General features: G+C 52.3%; 1 protein-coding gene across 1 annotated transcript; it reads left to right on the plus strand.

Annotated features, from left to right (window-relative positions):
* Positions 1-546: 546 nt before the first annotated feature.
* LOC139019283 (putative leucine-rich repeat-containing protein DDB_G0290503) lies at positions 547-17,887 on the plus strand. Its single transcript, XM_070428335.1, has 17 exons — positions 547-630; positions 1,855-1,960; positions 5,992-6,162; positions 6,276-6,365; positions 9,129-9,210; positions 11,573-11,669; positions 12,096-12,251; positions 13,032-13,325; positions 13,767-13,907; positions 14,388-14,582; positions 14,699-14,860; positions 14,912-15,205; positions 16,371-16,570; positions 16,655-16,874; positions 17,096-17,257; positions 17,312-17,500; positions 17,738-17,887. The coding sequence occupies exons 1-17, from the start codon at positions 547-549 to the stop codon at positions 17,885-17,887; spliced, it is 2,793 nt and encodes a 930-aa protein (XP_070284436.1).
* The last annotated feature ends 1,951 nt before the right edge of the window (positions 17,888-19,838 follow it).

Below are 19,838 nucleotides of genomic sequence, written 5' to 3' on the forward strand. Positions count from 1 at the left end.
AGACTTAACAAAATAAAATGCATAGATGGTTACCTCAAAGGAACTGATCACATTTCTGTAATTTGGCTGATGGAAAAAAATAATTTAGAAAATGGAGATTGGCAAAATTAGGTTTAAGTGGTTAATTTCCATTTATAATCATATAGGATGTAGATATAGAACCATTATATTTATATTTCCTTATATTTTATGTGCCCAGAGATTTTAAATTTCACAGGGAGTGTGTCATAATGTTTGTGTATTCCAAAGCACTTAGCATTGACTGGGAGATGCCACAGCCCCTGACCCAGCTGTGTTCCTGCCAGAGCCCTTGGGAATATGGGGCCCAGAGCAGTTAGGAATACAGGCTCAGGAGCCATTTAGAATGTGGGGCAAAGAGCCTTTTTCAAATGTGGAGCAAATAGCAGTTTAGAATGTGGTGCAAATAGCAATTTAGAATGTGGGGTGAAGAGCCATTTGGATTGTGGGGCGAGTAAGCCATTGGCAATGCTTGGCACAGAGCTGGTGGGCACAGAGACGGTGGGCCCAGGGCCTGTGTGCGTAGCGATGGACGGTGGACACAGCCTCAGGATGGACGTTACTGTCCTCGAGCTCATGGAGCTCTTTCTGCAGAGCCTGCTGGTGGCGGGGGTGAGTGCACCTGCCTCCTTGTCCCATTGCGGGTGCCCTGGCTCCTCTCCCGCCCCCCTGGGGTCTCCACAGACCCCACCCGCCTGGGCCCTGGCAGTCCTGGAACTCAGGGGTCTTCACAGGTTTCCAAACTGGGGGCGGGGTCCTGGCCTGGGGGCCTGAGGGGTTTCCTATTCTGAACCCCATGCACCAGGTGCATGACTTGTAGCGCTCTGCCCCATCCTCACTGTGGGCCTCTGGGCAGATCACTGGACTCCCTGGGCCAGTGCCCTTCTCTGAATGAAGGTGAGTGACAGCTGCACAAGGCCTTCCTCCTCAGGGCCGGCTCCGGAGCAGCGCTGCCATCAGGGCAGATGCCTGCTTCCTGCTGAGCCAAGACCTGGTGCTGGGAAGTGGGGCAGCGATAAGGAAGGAGAAGAAAGATGTTCTCACTTGTGAGAAAGACTCAGACAGGTGGCACCTTGCAGCGCCTTTTGCTGTTGGCCCTGGCTGGTGGGGCTGCCCTGTCCCCATGTTGGGGCAGGGGGCTGGGTGTGCCCACAGGGTGCTGTGAGGGCACGGATATGAGCCCCACTGTGCCTGACCCTCCCCCTCATGGGGAAGAAGCTGCCTGCCTGCTGCTTCCGAGGAGTCTGGAGACTGTACCCAGACCTGTGAGATAAAGGCAGGGCGGCCTCGCCCACGAGAAGTAGGCACAGCTGGCATTAGAGCAGTGATCCTTCCGGGAGTTTGTAAACCTGCCTGTGCCAGGCCGCTCCCAGCCAGGTGAATGGAGCCGGCTCTAGGTCCTGCTGCTCACTGGGTCACTGGGTGTCTGAAGGTCCTGCCCCCAGAGGTTCTAGTCGGTGGCCAGAGGTCTGGGGTGTTTAAAAGCTCTGAGAGCCACCTGATCTGGATTGTGGGGCTCCTCTGTTTTAGTTTTAGAGCCGTCAACCCAAACCAGCATCAGGGTCACAAGTCCAAATGCAGGCTCTTGGGCCCCAGCCCAGACTGACCGTGTCAGAAGCTCTGAGGGTGGGAGGGGCCTGGCGCTCTCAGGAGGGGTCAGCTCTTGTTGCACCTGCCACCTGGCAGGTGTGAGCTGAGCACGTCACCCTGACAGAAGGTGGCGCCCATGCCTGCAGCTTGCTGGCCCTGCAGTTACGGAAACCTGTTCACGGTCACATCGTTAGCAGGGAACCACCCTCTCCTCCTCCCAGGTGGTCATGAGTTTTGTGTCAGCAGGTGAAGGAGCAGGTGGCACAGGCACAGGAGCTGGAGCAGGTGAAGGAGCACGTGGCGCTGGAGAACCAGAGGCTGCAGACATCTCTGGACACCCTGCAGCCTGAGGGTCTGGAGCGGGACAAGCAGCTGGACACCAGGGTAATTCTGGCCTCAGAATGAGTTAGGAGAGAATCGAAGATGGCGGCATAGGTAAACACCGGAGACTGCTGCCCCAAACAACCACTTCAAAAATACAACTAAAAGACGGAACGGACATCAACCAGAACCACAGGAAGGCTGGCTGAGGAGAGACTCTTCAACTAGAAGGAAAAACAACAGCATTACGAGGCTCAGAGGAGGCGCAGTGTGGAAAATTTAAAGGTACGGTGGTGCGGTGGTGCGCGCGCAAAGCGGGCTGGTGGCTGAGGGCGTGGTTGTCGTTTTCAATCAGGAGGGAGTCTCAGACTCTGGGCTACAGATCCGGGCGAGTCTCTAGGGACCCAGACTCAAACGGGAGAAGCGGGACTGTCTGGCTACGGTCCCTCCGAGGTTTGCAGCGGTTGCTGGGACAGAGAGGCAGAGCCCCTGGGGATGGACTGAGAGCAGCCATAGCTGCTCCCTCCCCCTGCCCTGTTGATCCCGCCCCGCCCAAGCCCTGCGCAGAGCCATTTGCCTATCGCCTCAGGCAAAGGCTAGATTAGCACCTCCCCAGAGGACTGAAGTTTTCCACACAGCTGATTCCCACAGCCAGTCGGCCTGGTGGTCAAATCCCTCTAGTATTAACTACAACAATTAAGGCTTAACTAGAACAAGACTGCGCACAAAGACCACAAGGGGGTGCACCAAGAAAGCATAAAAAATGCGGAGACAAAAAAAACATGACAGAAATGGAGGATATGGAGCTAAAAATCGCAATTTTGAGGGCTTGCAATAAACTTGAGCAGAGCCTCACGAAAACTAATGAGACCCTCGATGCTACGATAAAGAAATTAGAAAGTAAGCATACACGGACTGAAATAAAGAATATTATACCCAATAGCAGACCAGAGGAGCACAAGAATCAAACCAAAGATTTGACATTCGAAGAAGCAAAAAACACCCAACTGGAAAAGCAAAATGAAAAAAGAATCCGAAAGTGTGAAGATAGTGTAAGGAGCCTCTGGGACAGCTTCAAGCATACAAACAACAGAATTATAGGGGTGCCAGAAGATGAGAGACAGCAAGATATTGAAAACTTATTTGAAGAAATAATGGCAGAAAACTTCCCCCACCTGGTGAAAGAAATGGACTTACAGGTCCAAGAAGCACAGAGAACCCCAAACAAAAGGAATCCAAAGAGGACCACACCAAGACACATCATCATTAAAATGCCAAGAGCAAAAGACAAAGAGAGAATCTTAAAAGCAGCAAGAGAAAGAGGCTCAATTACCTACAAGGGAATACCCATACGACTGTCAGCTGATTTCTCAACAGAAACTTTGCAGGCCAGAAGGGAATGGCAAGAAATATTCAAAGTGGAGGGGGACCAAGATGGCGGCATAGGTAAACACCGGAGACCGCTGCCGCAAACAACCATTTCAAAAATACAACTAAAAGACTGAACGGACATCACCCAGAACCACAGGAAGGCTGGCTGAAGAGAGACTCTACAACTAGAAGGAAAGAGAACAGCAAATCGAGGCTCAGAGGCGGCGCAGTGTGGAAAATACAAAGGTACCGAGGTACGCGCGCAAAGCGGGCTGGTGGCTGAGGGCGCGGTGAGTCTCAGACTCTGGGCTCCAGATCCGGGCGAGTCTCTAGGGACCCAGACTCAAACGGGAGAAGCGGGATTATCCGGCATCAGTTGGAACCTGAGGGCAACTTTCTCTCCGAGGTTTGCAGCGGCTGCCGGGGTTCTGAGAAGCAGAGCCTCTGGGAACGGGACTGAGCGTGGCCATAACTGCTCCCTCCGCCCGCCCTGTTGATCCCGCCCCGCCCAAAGCCTGCGCACAGCCATTTGCCGATCGCCTCAGGCAAAGGATGGATTAGCACCTCCCCAGAAGGCAGACGTTTTCCGTACAGCTGATTCCTATAGCCAGCCGGCCTGGGGGTCAAATCCCTCTAGTGTTAACTACAACAATTAAGGCTTGGCTAGAACAAGACTGCGCACAGAGACCACAAGGGGGTGCACCAAGAAAGCATAAAAGATGCGGAGACAAAGAAACATGACAGAAATGGAGGATATGGAGCTAAGAATCGCAATTTTGAGGGCTTGCCATAAATTTGTGCAGAGCCTCACGAAAACTAATGAGACCCTCGATGCTACGATAAAGAAATTAGAAAGTAAGCATACACGGACTGAAATAAAGAATATTATACCCAATAGCAGACCAGAGGAGTACAATAATCAAACCAAAGATTCGACAAAAAACACCCAATTGGAAAAGCAAAATGAAAAAAGAATCCGAAAGTGTGAAGATAGTGTAAGGAGCCTCTGGGACAGCTTTAAGCGGTCTAATATCAGAGTCATTGGAGTGCCAGAAGATGAGAGACAGCAAGATATTGAAAACCTATTTCAAGAAATAATGGCAGAAAACTTCCCCCACCTGGAGAAAGAAATGGACTTACAGGTCCAAGAAGTGCAGAGAACCCCAAACAAAAGGAATCCAAAGAGGACCACACCAAGACACATCATCATTAAAATGCCAAGAGCAAAAGACAAAGAGAAAATCTTAAAAGCAGCAAGAGAAAGAGGCTCAATTACCTACAAGGGAATACCCATACGACTGTCAGCTGATTTCTCAACAGAAACTTTGCAGGCCAGAAGGGAATGGCAAGAAATATTCAAAGTGCTGAATACCAAGAACCTACAACCAAGATTACTTTATCCAGCAAAGCTATCATTCAGAATTGAAGGTCAGATAAAGAGCTTCACAGATAAGGAAAAGCTAAAGGAGTTCATCACCGCCAAACCAGTATTATATGAAATGCTGAAAGGTATCCTTTAAGAAGAGGAAGAAGAAGAAAAAGGTAAAGATACAAATTATGAACAACAAACATGCATCTATCAACAAATGAATCTAAGAATCAAGTGAATAAATAACCTGATGTACAGAATGAACTGGTGATTATAATAGAATCAGGGACATAGAAAGGGAATAGACTGACTATTCTTGGGGGGAAAAGGGGTGTGGGAGATGCGGGAAGTGACTGGACAAAAAGCATGCACCTATGGATGAACACAGTGGGTGGGGAGTGAGGGTGGAGGGTGGGGTGGGAGCTGGAAGGAGGGGAGTTATGGGGGGAAAAAAGAGGAACAAATGTAATAATCTGAACAATAAAGATTTAATAAAAAAAAAAAAAGAAATATTCAAAGTGATGAATACCAAGAACCTACAACCAAGATTACTTTATCCAGCAAAGCTATCATTCAGAATTGAAGGTCAGATAAAGAGCTTCACAGATAAGGAAAAGCTAAAGGAGTTCATCACCACTAAACCAGTATTACACGAAATACTGAAAGGTATCCTTTAAGAAGAGGAAGAAGAAAAAGGTAAAGATACAAATTGTGAACAACAAACATGCATCTATCAACAAGTAAATCTAAGAATCAAGTGAATAAATAATCTGATGTACAGAAAAAAAAAAAAAAAGAATGAGTTAGGACACATTCCTCCCCGGTCAACTCTCTGGTGCTTTGAATGCGGTTGGATGGGTGTTGTGTAAATATCGGTTAAGTGGGTTGGTAGTGCTGTTCAGGTTCTCTATGTCTTACTGAATTTCCATGCACTTTTCAAAGTATTCAGAGAGGGTACCCAAGGAGGTTATCCAGAGAAAGGGCAAAAATTGCCAAGAAAGGTCACATGTGCAGGGAGGGGCCCAGGACTAAGCTTAGGCCCATGGGACAGTCCGATTCTGCCGTGGGCCATCCCAGAGCAGTTCCTTGAGTGCAGGTAGAACTGTCCTCAGCTCGGCTGGGTGTTGCCTCTCCTGAGGGTCCTGCTATTTTGGTGTCAGCACTTGACCCGCTGTTGGTCCCTCACTGCGTGTGGGGACGTGGGGATCGCAGTCTGTGGTCCCCCTGGGCCTGCACCTGATGAGGCGTCCTTTCCTTCTCCCTCCAGCAGGTGGAAAATTCCACTCTGAGCTCCCAGAGCGCCTCGCACACTGCGCTCACAGAGCAGGACACTCAGCTCCAGCACCAGCAGCTGGCGGCAGCCCACCAGGCCCTGCAGCAGGAACACGTGATACTAGGCACGCTCCACGAGCACCTGACTACGGAGCACGAGGCCCTTTTGGACAAGTACTGCCGCCAGAAGACACTGCTGCGTCGGACCCTGGAGCTGGAGAGCAAGGTTCTCAGGTGGGTGCCTGTGGCTGGGGGTGACTGATGGGCTCCCTAGGGCTTCTGTCCCCCCTTCACTCTGGCCCCTCATGTTTCCTCTGGTCCCGCTGCTTCACAGTGAAGAGAAGTAAATCCACCATCACCCTCAGCGATGTGGAGTTGGTGCGGCTGGAGACTGAGGGGCAGGAGGGTCCCCCAGGGGAGAAGGGTGTGCCCACTAATCCCGGCTCAGGGAAACCAGGTGTCAGCATTGGGGTCCCAGCTCCCCTGGGCATTCCTATCCCCTCTACCTTTTCTCTCCAAACCAATGACAAGGAGGGGAAGTCACCACAGCTGCCGATTTTCAGGGGCCTGCCTCACCCAGCTCCCCAGGCCTTTTCCCTGTCCAAGTCTCCAAGTCTGGGCTTCTGATTTTTTTTTTTTTAAGTTTAATTTTGGAAAGTTTTTAATATATGGACGTGTACAGAATAGTATAGTGAAAACCCCATGTTCCCATCACCTGCAGCAGCATTACCAATCCTCTGCCATTCTCCTGTCACCTTTACCTCTGACTCTTCATACACATTTTTAAAGGTAAAATTGATGTTTCTTAAATGCATAAATCTTAACTTTGTGCTTTTGCCAAATCAGGGCTTTGTGTGCATGTAGTCAGCCAACTTCGGCTGAGCTCCTGGCCAGCAGATCCCTGATTTCAGTGGCCCCGGCAGGTGCAGTGGGACCCAGAGCCTGGGGGAAGTGAGATGTACAGAGGACTCCAAGGTGGGGGGGAGGGGGAGAGAGATGTACTAAAGAGAGGCTCTCCCACACTTGGAGCAGTGCCGAAGGGAGCTGTCCACCTTCTGTGCCTGTGAGTTATCCCTGCTGAGTACTTCCCTTGCCTCTGCCTCAGCAAATGCCAGGCAAAGGCTGGGGCTTCCCTGGGAACAGCTGAGGTGCAGGGATTTGGCATCACAGGGTCCAGGAGGGCACTGAGCCTGCAGAGCCTGTGGAGGGCGCCTGCTGCTGCATGAACTTGGGGGCGATAATGTTCATTTATGCACTCACCCAGTGCTTCCTGTGGACTCTCTCCAGAGCCTTCCACCCCTTTCTCCACCCAGATTCCCACCTTTTGGGGGTGCCGGGACGTGTGCTCCTATAAGACTATCATTCCTCTCCACCAGAATGAGCATCTTCTGCCTCGTGGAATCTCCCTCGCTGCCTCCCCCGCACCCATCCTGTGTTCACGACACACTTAGTGAGCACCCACTGGGCGCGTGGTGCTGTCTAACGTGGTGGGAATGCACCCAGCTGACTCCTGATGGGAGCCTCCTGTGGTGCCCACCCCGCACCAGGCGCTGCGGGCCTTACCCTCAATGCCCTATGATAACCGTGTGGATATATTCTTATGTCTGTTCACATGGGAAGGTTGCGCAGGTGGCATTTGACTGCTCTGAGGGAGGAGTTTATTGTTCTGCCTATGACTCCTTGCTTGATGGACCTACTGTGTGACTCAGTGGTTTTTGCTAGTTGGACAGATAGCTGGAGGCCCTTGGTGTGTCTGCAGCATGGCTGCAAGTTGGAGGTGGAGGTGCCTGGAACACAGGCCGGGGGCTCTGTATTCATTTCACCTGAAACTTGACTGGGACACTCGCTCCTTCGTTCCCCTGGCGCACATGTACTGGGTGTCCAGCCTCGTACCCAGGATTCAGCGGGGAGTAGGACTCCCAATTTCTGCCCTGCCGGAGGGTCGTTACTAATGGCTGCGATATGCTTGATCCTGTGCTTTTCCAAGACACAACAGGGAAGCAGGAGGTGGGGACCCTAATGGTCCGTGGCCCTGTTTCTCAAACCTGGATGAGAAAGATCGCCACCTTGAAAGCCCAGCAGAGCCCCCACCCCCACCTTCCACGTCCCACGTCCTGTCCTGGCAGTCTCCACCCATGGCTAAAGGCCACAGGAAGGAATGTTTGTCTTCCAACAGCCACCCGAGCAGGTGTCTGAGTTTGAGTACCCACAGGTCTTGGTCCAGGCAGATGGTACAAGTACAGCTGATATGGGATCGGGGGGTGGGGGGGCGAGGATGGAGGGCTGAGGGCAGGGGCTGAAACCCTGGAATCTGGGTGGTCTCTGTCAGCCTGTCTCTGGGTGTGGACACCTCAGGAAGGGGGTCTGGAAAGGGATTTGCCTGCCTGGGGAAGATTGAAAGGTGATGACTCAGTCTCCACCTTGGACCTGGGGGGCCCCCCCGAGTCACCCTGAACAGGGAAGGTTCCTGCAGGTGGAGGAACAGCCTGGGGCTGGTCAGGTGCTCCCTTATGTGCTCTGCTGCCGTCCAGAGAGGCTGTGCAGGACCCTCTGCAGACTGAGACAGGAAGGAAATAAAAGCCCGAGCTGAGGGGAGGCTGTGGGAGAGCCGAGGGCAAGGGCTGGACTGGGGGTGCCTTGAGGAGCAGGGTGTGCAGCTGCCCCTGGTTCCTGGTTGGACCCCACCAGGCAAGCCTCTGGCCCCCAGGCTGCCTGAATCAGAGCAGGAAGAGTTGTGTTCCTGAGCTGGGGAGGAGGGCTCACCCAGGGCCTGGTGAGGGGGATCAGCTGTTATGGGCAGTGGAATTCCCCTGTATGTGTTGTGGTTTCTTTGAGAAGGGCGTGAGCTTCAGAAAAAGTGGTTTTGTTCCCAGTGGGATGAAGGAGGGAGGCTGCTTTGACAGGATCTGGAAGGGGCCATGGAGACATGTTGGGTGGGAGGAGGGGGACTTGGCTTCTGGGTTGGAAGAGAACCCTCGAGCTGGCCCAGTGTCTGTCCCTCTCTCTGTCCACCCCTGTCCCCTGTCCATCCCCCTCTCCCTCAGCTCTGCAGAGAGAAGCCACTCACCAAGGCTTTGAGGTCTTCTTGGGTTTCCATTTCTAGCAGGTATATTTCCATTCAATAGATACAAGGACTAGCTCCAACATAAGGCGGCGCTGGATCAGCTGGGGACGCTCTTGACCACAGAGCTGGAGGCTCTGCAGCAGGAGCAGAGGACAAGCGCCATGGCTGCCGAGGAGAACCAGAGGCTGCAGCGAGAGCTGGACAGGTAACCGCCAGGCCCCCTGCAGCACCTCTGCTGGGATGTCAGTCAGACCTACCCACTCAGCACCCGCTGAGCTGAGCTCAAGTGAGACCCCTGGTGATGGTGCATTTCTACCAACCCTGCCCTGGAAGCAGCTGGTGGTAACAAGGTAAAGGGGACTCCAGCTGGTGGCTGGAAGGAAGGACTCAGCAGCTGGGATGGGGCATTGTCTAGGTTTGGACAACCTCCCCTCCCACAGTTATGATGCTGATGACTGTCGGGCAGGGGCACCTGCATCCTCTAACACCAGCGATCCCGTGAGGGAGGGAGGCTTGGTCCTCAGCATCCACGCATTCCCATTTGTGAATTCACCTCCTGGCTGAACTGTACTGGTGACCCCCAAATCAGTGCCCGTGGCCTGTCATGGACGTGCCCAGAGTGGGAGATACTGGAGTCGCCGGATGTGCACATTTGTAGCTGAGGTTGAACAAGGCCTTTGACCCTGACGTTGTTTCAGTTCTCACCAATGAGCATCCCCTTCGTGGTCCATTGAGTGCCATGGTGTTCTGTTTTGTGTGCTTTGGTGGCGATTTCGCTGTTTGAAATGGCCCCCAAATGGAGTGCTGTCTAGTGTTTCCAAGTGCAAGGCTGCACTGGGCCTCACGGGGAATATACGAGTGGCACACAAGGGTCATTCAGGCCCAGGTATGGTCCTGTCGGCTCTGAGTGTATTACACCGAGTGTCTTTATGTCTTGATCAGTTGACAAAATGTGACCAGAGACACCCAGGAACCGATGGGAACAGTTTCAGTACACACTAAGTCAGGGTTCACGTGGTTGGGTGGAACATTATACTGTGAATCATGAGAATTGGCTGAGCTATTGTTATCCTTTAAAGCAGGGGTCCTCAAACTTTTTAAACAGGGGGCCAGTTCACTGTCCCTCAGACCGTTGGAGGGCTGAACTATAGTTTTAAAAAAAACTATGAACAAATTCCTATGCACACTGCACCTCTTGTCTGAAGTAAAAATGCAAAACAGGAACAAATACAATATTTGTATTTGCATGTGGCCCGCGGGCCGTAGTTTGAGGACCCCTGCTTTAAAGAAACCACAGCCAACAGAGGAGGAAACAGGCTCGGGGAGATTAAACAACTTGTTCAAGGTCAATGCTCCTAGTTAGGGCACAGGCAGGATTCGAATTCAGGTCTTGCCTCAACCCAGAGGTGTGACCACATGAAGCCTTCCTTCCCACAGCCCTGATTTAACATGTGCTGTGGGGCTGTAAACTCAGCTGCCTGCAGTGGCTGGGCAAGTCCAGCAGGTGGGGAAGGAGAGTCAGCGATAGACCAGGCCCTGGTGGAGAATACATCCCAGCTAGAGGCTGTCAGTTGGGAGGCAGGATGGACTGCCAGGTCTTCCTTCTTTATGCTTTTTTTTTCCTGAGAAAAAGATATCTGAATGTTGATGTGAAACTTAAAATTTTTGAATGCTGGTAAACTAATTTTTGTTTTTGTTTTTGGTGTTTTTTTTTCATTTTAAAAAGCTGTTTTTGGGTGGGACTGGGCACCGGGAGGATCTGAAAACATATTTGAGGCCAGAGACTCTTAAACCTAAACCCAGCAATTATTCACAGGACCAAAATGGAGGAATCTTTGTATCTTTTTCTGTTACCTTTCTTTATGTTATTTTACTTTTTATAGTTGACTTAATTGGAGAGACATCAATTAATAAAAACATACATGCTTTAAAATGAAATAAAATAGAATAAAATAAGTAAATGTTAAAAATTTAAAAAAAAAAAGCTGTGTGGGCCAAACTTCACACACCTGTGTTCAAATTGAGTCCATGAGCTGGTCAAATGAGCTTTTTGGTATAAATCTTCCCCAGGAATCCCATTCGGGTAATGATGATGGTAATAATTTCAGTGGGTTTAGGTAACATTCCAGAATCTCCTATTTTATTTATCTCAGTTGTTGAAATTAGAAAGGGGCTTGGAATTGGGGAGAAGAGCTGGATATAGACATAGAGTCTTAGAGCAGAAATGTCCTGATTCAGTTTTTAAGTGTCTAAATCAAAGAACCCTTTTTCCAAGTAGGCAGATGTGCAAAAGCCTCACATAGGAAAGGACTTTTATAGGGATGCTCTGTTGCAGTGGTGTCCCAGCCTGCCTGTCTTGTCTCTCCCAGCACGCAGGGGGCACCTGGGGTAGCCTCATAGAACCCCAATGAACACAGTTTTAAAACCACTGATTTTATTCAATCCTTCATTAACAAATGAAAAAAAACTGAGGCCCAGAGATGTTGAGGTTTTGATTAAGGTTGCACAAGTGGGACAGAGCCTGGGAGTGCCCCTCAGCACTTGACCCAGTGTCTCTCCACGCCCAGGGCCAATTTCCTGAACCAGCAGTTGAAGAGGGAGCAAGAGGAGCTGCAGACCCACAACAAGAAGCTGCAGACCTCCCTGAAGGACACCCAGCTGCAGGTGAACTGCCGGCAGACCCAGTAGTAGGGACTGAAGGGGCAGCAGGATCAGCTGCAGACCAAAACCAAGGAGGTACAAAACTCCCTGAAGGACACAAGCTAGAGGTGTAGCAATGGCGGCCCTATAAGAGGGACTCATGAGGGAGTAGGAGGAGCTGCAGATCTACACCAAGGAGGTACAAACCACCCTGAACTACATGAAGCTAGAGGTGAAAGCTGGACGGCCCTGTACGAAGGATTAAAAGGGGAGCACGAAGAGCTGCAGACCCACAACAAGGAAGTGAAAACCTCCGAACTACATGTGAAACACTGGCAGACCATGTAGCAGGGACTGAAAGGTGAGCAGTAGAAGCTGCAGACCCAAACTAAGAAGCTTCAAACATCTCTGAACTACACCCAGCTGGAGGTAAACTGCTGGCCCTCCCAGTGCAACTACCTGAAGGAGGAGCAGGAAGAACTGCAGATCTACACCAAGGAACTGCAAACCTCATTAAATGACAGGCAAATGAAGGTGAAACATTGGCAGGCCCAGTTCAAGGGGCTGAACGGGCAACAGGTGGAGCTGCAGACACACACCAAGGAGGTGCAAAACTCTATGAACAATAGGAAGCTAGAGGTGTACCGCTGGCAGGGCCTGTATGAGGGACTAAATGGGGAGCAGAAGAAGCTGCAACACACACCAAGAAGCAGCAAACCTCCCTGAAAGGCGCATAGCTGGAGGTGAACTGCCTGCATGCCCAGTGCAACTGGCTGAGGGAGGAACAGGAGGAGCTGTAGACCAACAAAAAGGAGGTGCATACCACCCTGAACAACAGGAAGCAGGAGGTGAACCCATGGAAGGCCCTATACTAGGGACTGAGGGGGAGCAGGTGGAGATGCAGACACACATCAAGAAGCTGTAAACCTCATTGAATGACAGGCAGCTATAGGGGAAGATCTGGCAAGCCCAGTACAAAGGGCTGAAGTGGCAGCAGGAGGAACTGAGAGCCACACCAAGGAGGTGCAAACCTCCCTGAACGATAGGAAGCTAGAAGTTAACCACTGGCAGGTCCTGTACAAGGGAATACAGGGGAGCACCAAGAGCTGCAGAACCACACCAAGAAGCTGCAAACCTCCCAGAAAGGCACACAGCTGGAGGTGAACTTCTGGCAGGCCAAATGCATCTGGCTGAGGGAGGAGTAGGACGAGCTGCAAGTCTACACCAAGGAACCGCAAACCTCATTGAAGACAGGCAAATGGAGGTTACCTGCTTGCATGCTTAGTGCAACTGGCTAAGAGAGGAACAGTAGGAGCTGCAGACACAAACCAAAGGGGTGCAAAACACTCTGAACGGCACATAGCTGGAGGTAAACTGCCCACCCAGTGCAACTGGCTCAGTGAGGAGCAGGAGAAGCTGCAGATCTACAACAGGGAACTGCAAACCTCACTGAATGACACGCAAATGGAAGTGATCCACTGGCAGGCCCAGTTCAAGAAGCTGAATGGGCAGCAGGAGGAGCTACAAGTCTACACCAAGGAACTGCAAACCACATTGAATGACAGGCAAATGGAGGTGATCCACTGGCATGTCCAGTTCAAGGGGCTAAATGGGCAGCAGGAGTTGCTGCAGACACACACCAAGGAGGTGCAAACCTACCTGAACTACAAGAATCTAGAGGTGAACCACTGGCATGCCCTGTACTAGGGACTGAAGGGGGAGAAAGAGGAGCTGCAGACCCACAGGAAAAAGCTGCAAACCTCCCTGAAAGGCACACAGCTGGAAGTAAACTGTTGGCCAGCCAAAGGAAACTGCCTGAGAGAGGAGCAGGAGGAGCTGCAGATCTACACCAAGGAACTGCAAACCTCACTGAATGAAAGGCAAATCGAGGTGACCCGCTGGTAGGCCCAGTTCCAGGGGCTGATTGGGCAGCAGGAGGAGCTGCAGACACACACCAAGGAGGTGCAAACCTCCCTGAACGACACGAAGTTAGAGGTCAACCTATGGCAGGCCCTGTACAAGGGACTGAAGGGGTATCAGGAGAAACTGCAGACCCACACCAAGGGGGTGCAAACCGCCCTGAAAGGCACATAGCTGGAGGTAAACTGCTGGCCCACCCAGTGCAACTGGCTGAGGGAGGAGCAGGAGAAGCTGCAGATCTACATCAAGGAACTGCAAACCTCACTGAATGACAGGCAAATGGAGGTGATTCGCTGGCAGGCCCAGTTCAAGAAGCTGAATGGGGAGCAGGAGGAGCTGCAAGTCTATACCAAGGAACTACAAACCTCACTGAATGACAGGCAAATGGAGATTAGCTGCTTGCATGCTCAGTGCAACTGGCTAAGAGAGGAAAAGTAGGAGCTGCAGACACACACCAAGGGTTTGCAAACCTCCCTGAACAACACGAAGCTAGAGGTCAACCTATGGCAGGCACTGTACAAGGGAATGAAGGGGTATCAGGAGAAGCTGCAGACCCACACCAAGTAGGTGCAAAGCTCTCTGAACAACACACAGCTGGAGGTTAGCTGCTTGCATGCCCAGTGCAACAGGCTGTGGGAGGAACAGGAGCTGCAGACCCACACCAAGGGAGTGCAAACAGCCCTGAAAGGTACATAGCTGGAGGCAAACTGCTGGCCCACCCAGTGCAAATGGCTGAGGGAGGAGCAGGAGAAGCTGCAGATCTACACCAAGGAACATTAAACCTCATTGAATGACAGGCAAATGGAGGTGATCCGCTGGTAGGCCCAGTTCCAGGGGCTGAGTGGGCAGCAGGAGGAGCTGCAGACACACACCAAGGAGGTGCAAACCTCCCTGAACGACAGGAATCTAGGGGTCAACCTATGGCATGCCCTGTACAAGGGACTGAAGGGGGAGGAAGAGGTGCTGCAGACCCACACGAAAAAGCTGCAAACCGCCCTGAAAGGCACACAGCTGGAAGTAAACTGCTGGCCAGTCCAAGGAAACTGCCTGATGGGCAGGAGGAGCTGCAGATCTACATCAGGGAACTGCAAACCTCATTGAATGAGAGGCAAATGAAGGTGACCCGCTGGTAGGCCAAGTTCCAGGGGCTGATTGGGCAGCAGGAGGAGCTGCAGACACACACCAAGGAGGTGCAAACCTCCCTGAACGACACGAAGCTCGACGTCAACTTATGGCAGGCCCTGTACAAGGGACTGAAGGGGTATCAGGAGGAGCTGCAGACCCACACCAAGGGGGTGCAAACCGCCCTGAAAGGAACATAGCAGGCAAACTGCTGGCCCACCCAGTGCAACTGGCTGAGGGAGGAGCAGGAGAAGCTGCAGATCTACATCAAGGAACTGCAAACCTCACTGAATGACACGCAAATGGAGGTGATCCGCTGGCAGGCCCAGTTCAAGAAGCTGAATGGGCAGCAGGAGGAGCTACAAGTCTACAGGAAGGAACTGCAAACCTCACTGAATGACAGGCAAATGGAGGTGATCCACTGGCAGGTCCAGTTCAAGGGGCTAAATGGGCAGCAGGAGTTGCTGCAGACACACACCAAGGAGGTGCAAACCTCCCTGAACTACAAGAATCTAGAGGTGAACCACTGGCCATGTACTAGGGACTGAAGGGGGAGAAAGAGGAGCTGCAGACCCACAGGAAAAAGCTGCAAATCGCCCTCAAAGGCACACAGCTGGAAGTAAACTGCTGGCCAGCCCAAGGAAACTGCCTGAGGGAGAAGCAGGAAAAGCTGCAGATCTACATCAAGGAATTCCAAACCTCATTGAATGAAAGGCAAATGGAGGTGATCCCCTGGTAGGCCCAGTTCCAGGGGCTGAGTGGGCAGCAGGAGGAGCTGCAGACACACACCAAGGAGGTGCAAACATCCCTTAACGACACGAAGTTAGAGGTCAACCTATGGCAGGCCCCGTACAAGGGACTGAAGGGTTATCATGAGAAGCTGCAGACCCACACCATGTAGGTGCAAAGCTCTCGGAACAACACACCTGGAGGTTAGCTGCTTGCATACCCAGTGCAACAGGCTGTGGGAGGAACAGGAGGAGCTGCAGATCTACATCAAGGAACTGCAAACCTCACTGAATGGCAGGCCAATGGAGGTGATCCGCTGGTAGGCCCAGTTCAAGAAGCTGAATGGGCAGCAGGAGGAGCTGCAAGTCTACACCAAGGAACTGCAAACCTCACTGAATGAAAGGCAAATGGAGATTAGCTGTTTGCATGCTTAGTGCAACTGGCTAAGAGAGGAACAGTAGGAGCTGCAGACACACACCAAGGAGGTGCAAACATCCCTGAAGGACACGAAGCTAGAGGTCAACCTATGGCAGGCACTGTACGAGGGAATGAAAGGGTATCACGAGAAGCTGCATACCTACACCAAGTAGGTGCAAAGCTCACTGAACAATACACAGCCGGAGGTCAGCTGCTTGCATGCCCAGTACAACAGGCTGTGGAGGAACAGGAGGAGCTGCAGACATACACCAAGGAGTTACAAAACTCTCTGAACAACTGGAAGCTAGAAGTGAACCGCTGACTGCCCTGTATGAGGGACTGAATGGGGAGCAGGACGAACTGCAACCCAACCAAGAAGCAGCAAACCTCCCTTAAAGGCCCACAGCTGGAGGTGAACTGCTTGCATGCCCAGTGCAACTGTTTGGGGGAGGAACAGGAGGAGCTGCAGGACCACACCAAGGGGTGCAAACCGCCCTGAAAGGCACATAGCTGGAGGCAAACTGCTGGCCCACCCAGTGCAACTGGCTGAGGGAGGCGCCGGAGGAGCTGCAGATCTACATCAAGGAACTGCAAACCTCACTGAATGACACGCAAATGGAGGTGATCCGCTGGCAGGCCCAGTTCAAGAAGCTGAATGGGCAGCAGGAGGAGCTACAAGTCTACACCAAGGAACTGCAAACCTCATTGAATGACAGGCAAATGGAGGTGATCCACTGGTAGGCCCAGTTCCAGGGGCTGAGTGGGCAGCAGGAGGAGCTGTAGACACACACCAATGAGGTGCAAACCTCCCTGAACGACAGGAAGATAGAGGTCAACCTATGGACAGCCCTGTACAAGGGACTGAAGGGGGAGGAAGAGGAGCTGCAGACCCACAGGAAAAAGCTGCAAACCGCCCTGAAAGGCACACAGCTGGAAGTAAACTGCTGGCCAGCCCAAGGAAACTGCCTGAGGGAGGAGCAGGTGGAGCTGCAGATCTACACCAAGGAACTGCAAACCTCATTGAATGAAAGGCAAATGGAGGTGATCCCCTGGTAGGCCCAGTTCCAGGGGCTGAGTGGGCAGCAGGAGGAGCTGCAGACACACAGGAAAAAGCTGCAAACCGCCCTGAAAGGCACACAGGTGGAAGTAAGCTGCTGGCCAGCCCAAGGAAACTGCCTGATGGGCAGGAGGAGCTGCAGATCTACACCAAGGAACTGCAAACCTCATTGAATAACAGGCAAATGGAGGTGACCCGCTGGTAGGCCAAGTTCCAGGGGCTGATTGGGCAGCAGGAGGAGCTGCAGACACACACCAAGGAGGTGCAAACCTCCCTGAACAACACGAAGCTCGACGTCAACTTATGGCAGGCCCTGTACAAGGGACTGAAGGGGTATCAGGAGGAGCTGCAGACCCACACCAAGGGGGTGCAAACCACCCTGAAAGGAACATAGCTGGAGGCAAACTGCTGGCCCACCCAGTGCAACTGGCTGAGGGAGGAGCAGGAGAAGCTGCAGATCTACATCAAGGAACTGCAAACCTCACTGAATGACAGGCAAATGGCGGTGATCCACTGGCAGGTCCAGTTCAAGGGGCTAAATGGGCAGCAGGAGTTGCTGCAGACACACGCCAAGGAGGTGCAAACCTCCCTGAACTACAAGAATCTAGAGGTGAACCACTGGCATGCCCTGTACTAGGGACTGAAGGGGGAGAAAGAGGAGCTGCAGACCCACAGGAAAAAACTGCAAACCGCCCTCAAAGGCACACAGCTGGAAGTACACTGTTGGCCAGCCCAAGGAAACTGCCTGAGGGAGGAGCAGGTGGAGCTGCAGATCTACACCAAGGAACTGCAAACCTCACTGAATGACAGGCAAATGGAGGTGATCCACTGGTAGGCCCAATTCCAGTGGCTGAGTGGGCAGCAGGAGGAGCTGCAGACACACACCAAGGAGGTGCAAACCTCCCTGAACGACAGGAACCTAGAGGTCAACCTATGGCAGGCCCTGTCCAAGGGATTGAAGGGGTATCAGGAGAAGCTGCAGACCCACACCATGTAGGTGCAAAGCTCTCTGAACAACACAGAGCTGGAGGTTAACTGCTTGCATGCCCAGTGCAACAGGCTGTGGGAGGAACAGGAGGAGCTGCAGACCCACACCAAGGGGGTGCAAACTGCCCTGAAAGGCACATAGCTGGAGGCAAACTGCTGGCCCACCCAGTGCAACTGGCTGAGGGAGGAGCAGGAGGAGCTACAGATCTACATCAAGGAACTGCAAACCTCATTGAATGACAGGCAAATGGAGGTGATCAGCTGGTAGGCCCAATTCCAGGGGCTGAGTGGACAGCAGGAGGAGCTGCAGACACACACCAAGGAGGTGCAAACCTCCCTGAACAACAGGAACCTAGAGGTCATCCTATGGCAGGCCCGGTTCAAGGGACTGTAGGGGGAGAAAGAGGAGCTGCAGAAACACAGGCAAAAGCTGCAAACCGTCTGGAAAGGCACACAGCTGAAAGTAAACGGCTGGCCAGCCCAAGGAAACTGCCTGAGAGAGGAGGAGGAGGAGCTGCAGATCTACATCAAGGAACTGCAAACCTCATTGAATGACAGGCAAATGGAGGTGATCCGCTGGCAGGCCCAGTTCCAGGGGCTGAGTGGGCAGCAGGAGGAGCTGCAAGTCTACACCAAGGAACTGCAAACCTCACCGAATGAAATGCAAATGGAGGTTAGCTGCTTGCATGCTTAGTGCAACTGGATAAGAGGGGAACAGTAGGAGCTGCAGACACACACCAAGGGTTTGCAAACCTCCCTGAACAACACGAAGCTAGAGGTCAACCTATGGCAGGCACTGTACAAAGGAATGAAGGCGTATCAGGAGACCCACACCATGTAGGTGCAAAGCTCTCTGAACAACACACAGCTGGAGGTTAGCTGCTTGCATGCCCATTGCAACAGGCTGTGGGAGGAACAGGAGGAGCTGCAGACCCACACCAAGGGGGTGCAAACAGCCCTGAAAGGCACATAGCTGGAGGCAAACTGCTGGCCCACCCAGTGCAACTGGCTGAGGGAGGAGCAGGAGAATCTGCAGATCTACACCAAGGAACTGCAAACCTCACTGAATGACAGGCAAATGGAGGTGATCCGCTGGCAGGCCCAGTTTAAGAAGCTGAATGGGCAGCAGGAGGAGCTGCAAGTCTACACGAAGGAACTGCAAACCTCACTGAATGACAGGCAAATGGAGATTAGCTGCTTGCATGCTTAGTGCAACTGGCTAAGAGAGGAACAGTGGGAGCTGCAGACACACACCAACGAGGTGCAAACCTCCCTGAAGGACACGAAGCTAGAGGTCGACCTATGGCCGGCCCTGTACAAGGGACTGAAGGGGGAGAAAGAGGACCTGCAGACCCACAGAAAAAGGCTGCAAACAGTCCTGAAAGGCACACAGCTGGAAGTAAACTGCTGGCCAGCCCAAGAAAACTGCCTGAGGGAGGAGCAGGGGGAGCTGTAGATCTACACCAAGGAACTGCAAACCTCATTGAATAACAGGCAAATGGAGGTGATCCGCTGGTAGGCCCAGTTCCAGGGGCTTAGTGGGCAGCAGGAGGAGCTGCAGACACACACCAAGGAGATGCAAACCTCCCTGAACGACACAAAGCTAGAGGTCAACTTATGGCAGGCCCTGTACAATGGACTGAAGGGGTATCAGGAGAAGCTGCAGACCCACACCAAGTAGGTGCAAAGCTCACTGAAAAATACACAGCTGGAGGTTAGCTGCTTGCATGCCCAGTGCAACTGTTTGAGGGAGGAACAGGAGGAGCTGCAGGCCCACACCAAGTAGCTGCAAAGTTCTCTGAACAACACACAGCTGGAGGTTAGCTGCTTGCATGCCCAGTGCAACAGGCTGTGGGAGGAACAGGAGGAGCTGCAGACCCACACCAAGGAGGTACAAAACTCTCTGAACAACAGGAAGCTAGAGGTGAACCACTGGCAGGCCCAGTTCTAGGGGCACAGTG

Source organism: Myotis yumanensis, unplaced genomic scaffold, assembly GCF_028538775.1.
Source record: "Myotis yumanensis isolate MYYU_CA2020_CCGP unplaced genomic scaffold, mMyoYum1.0.hap1 SCAF_11, whole genome shotgun sequence".
NCBI classification, from domain to species: domain Eukaryota; kingdom Metazoa; phylum Chordata; class Mammalia; order Chiroptera; family Vespertilionidae; genus Myotis; species Myotis yumanensis.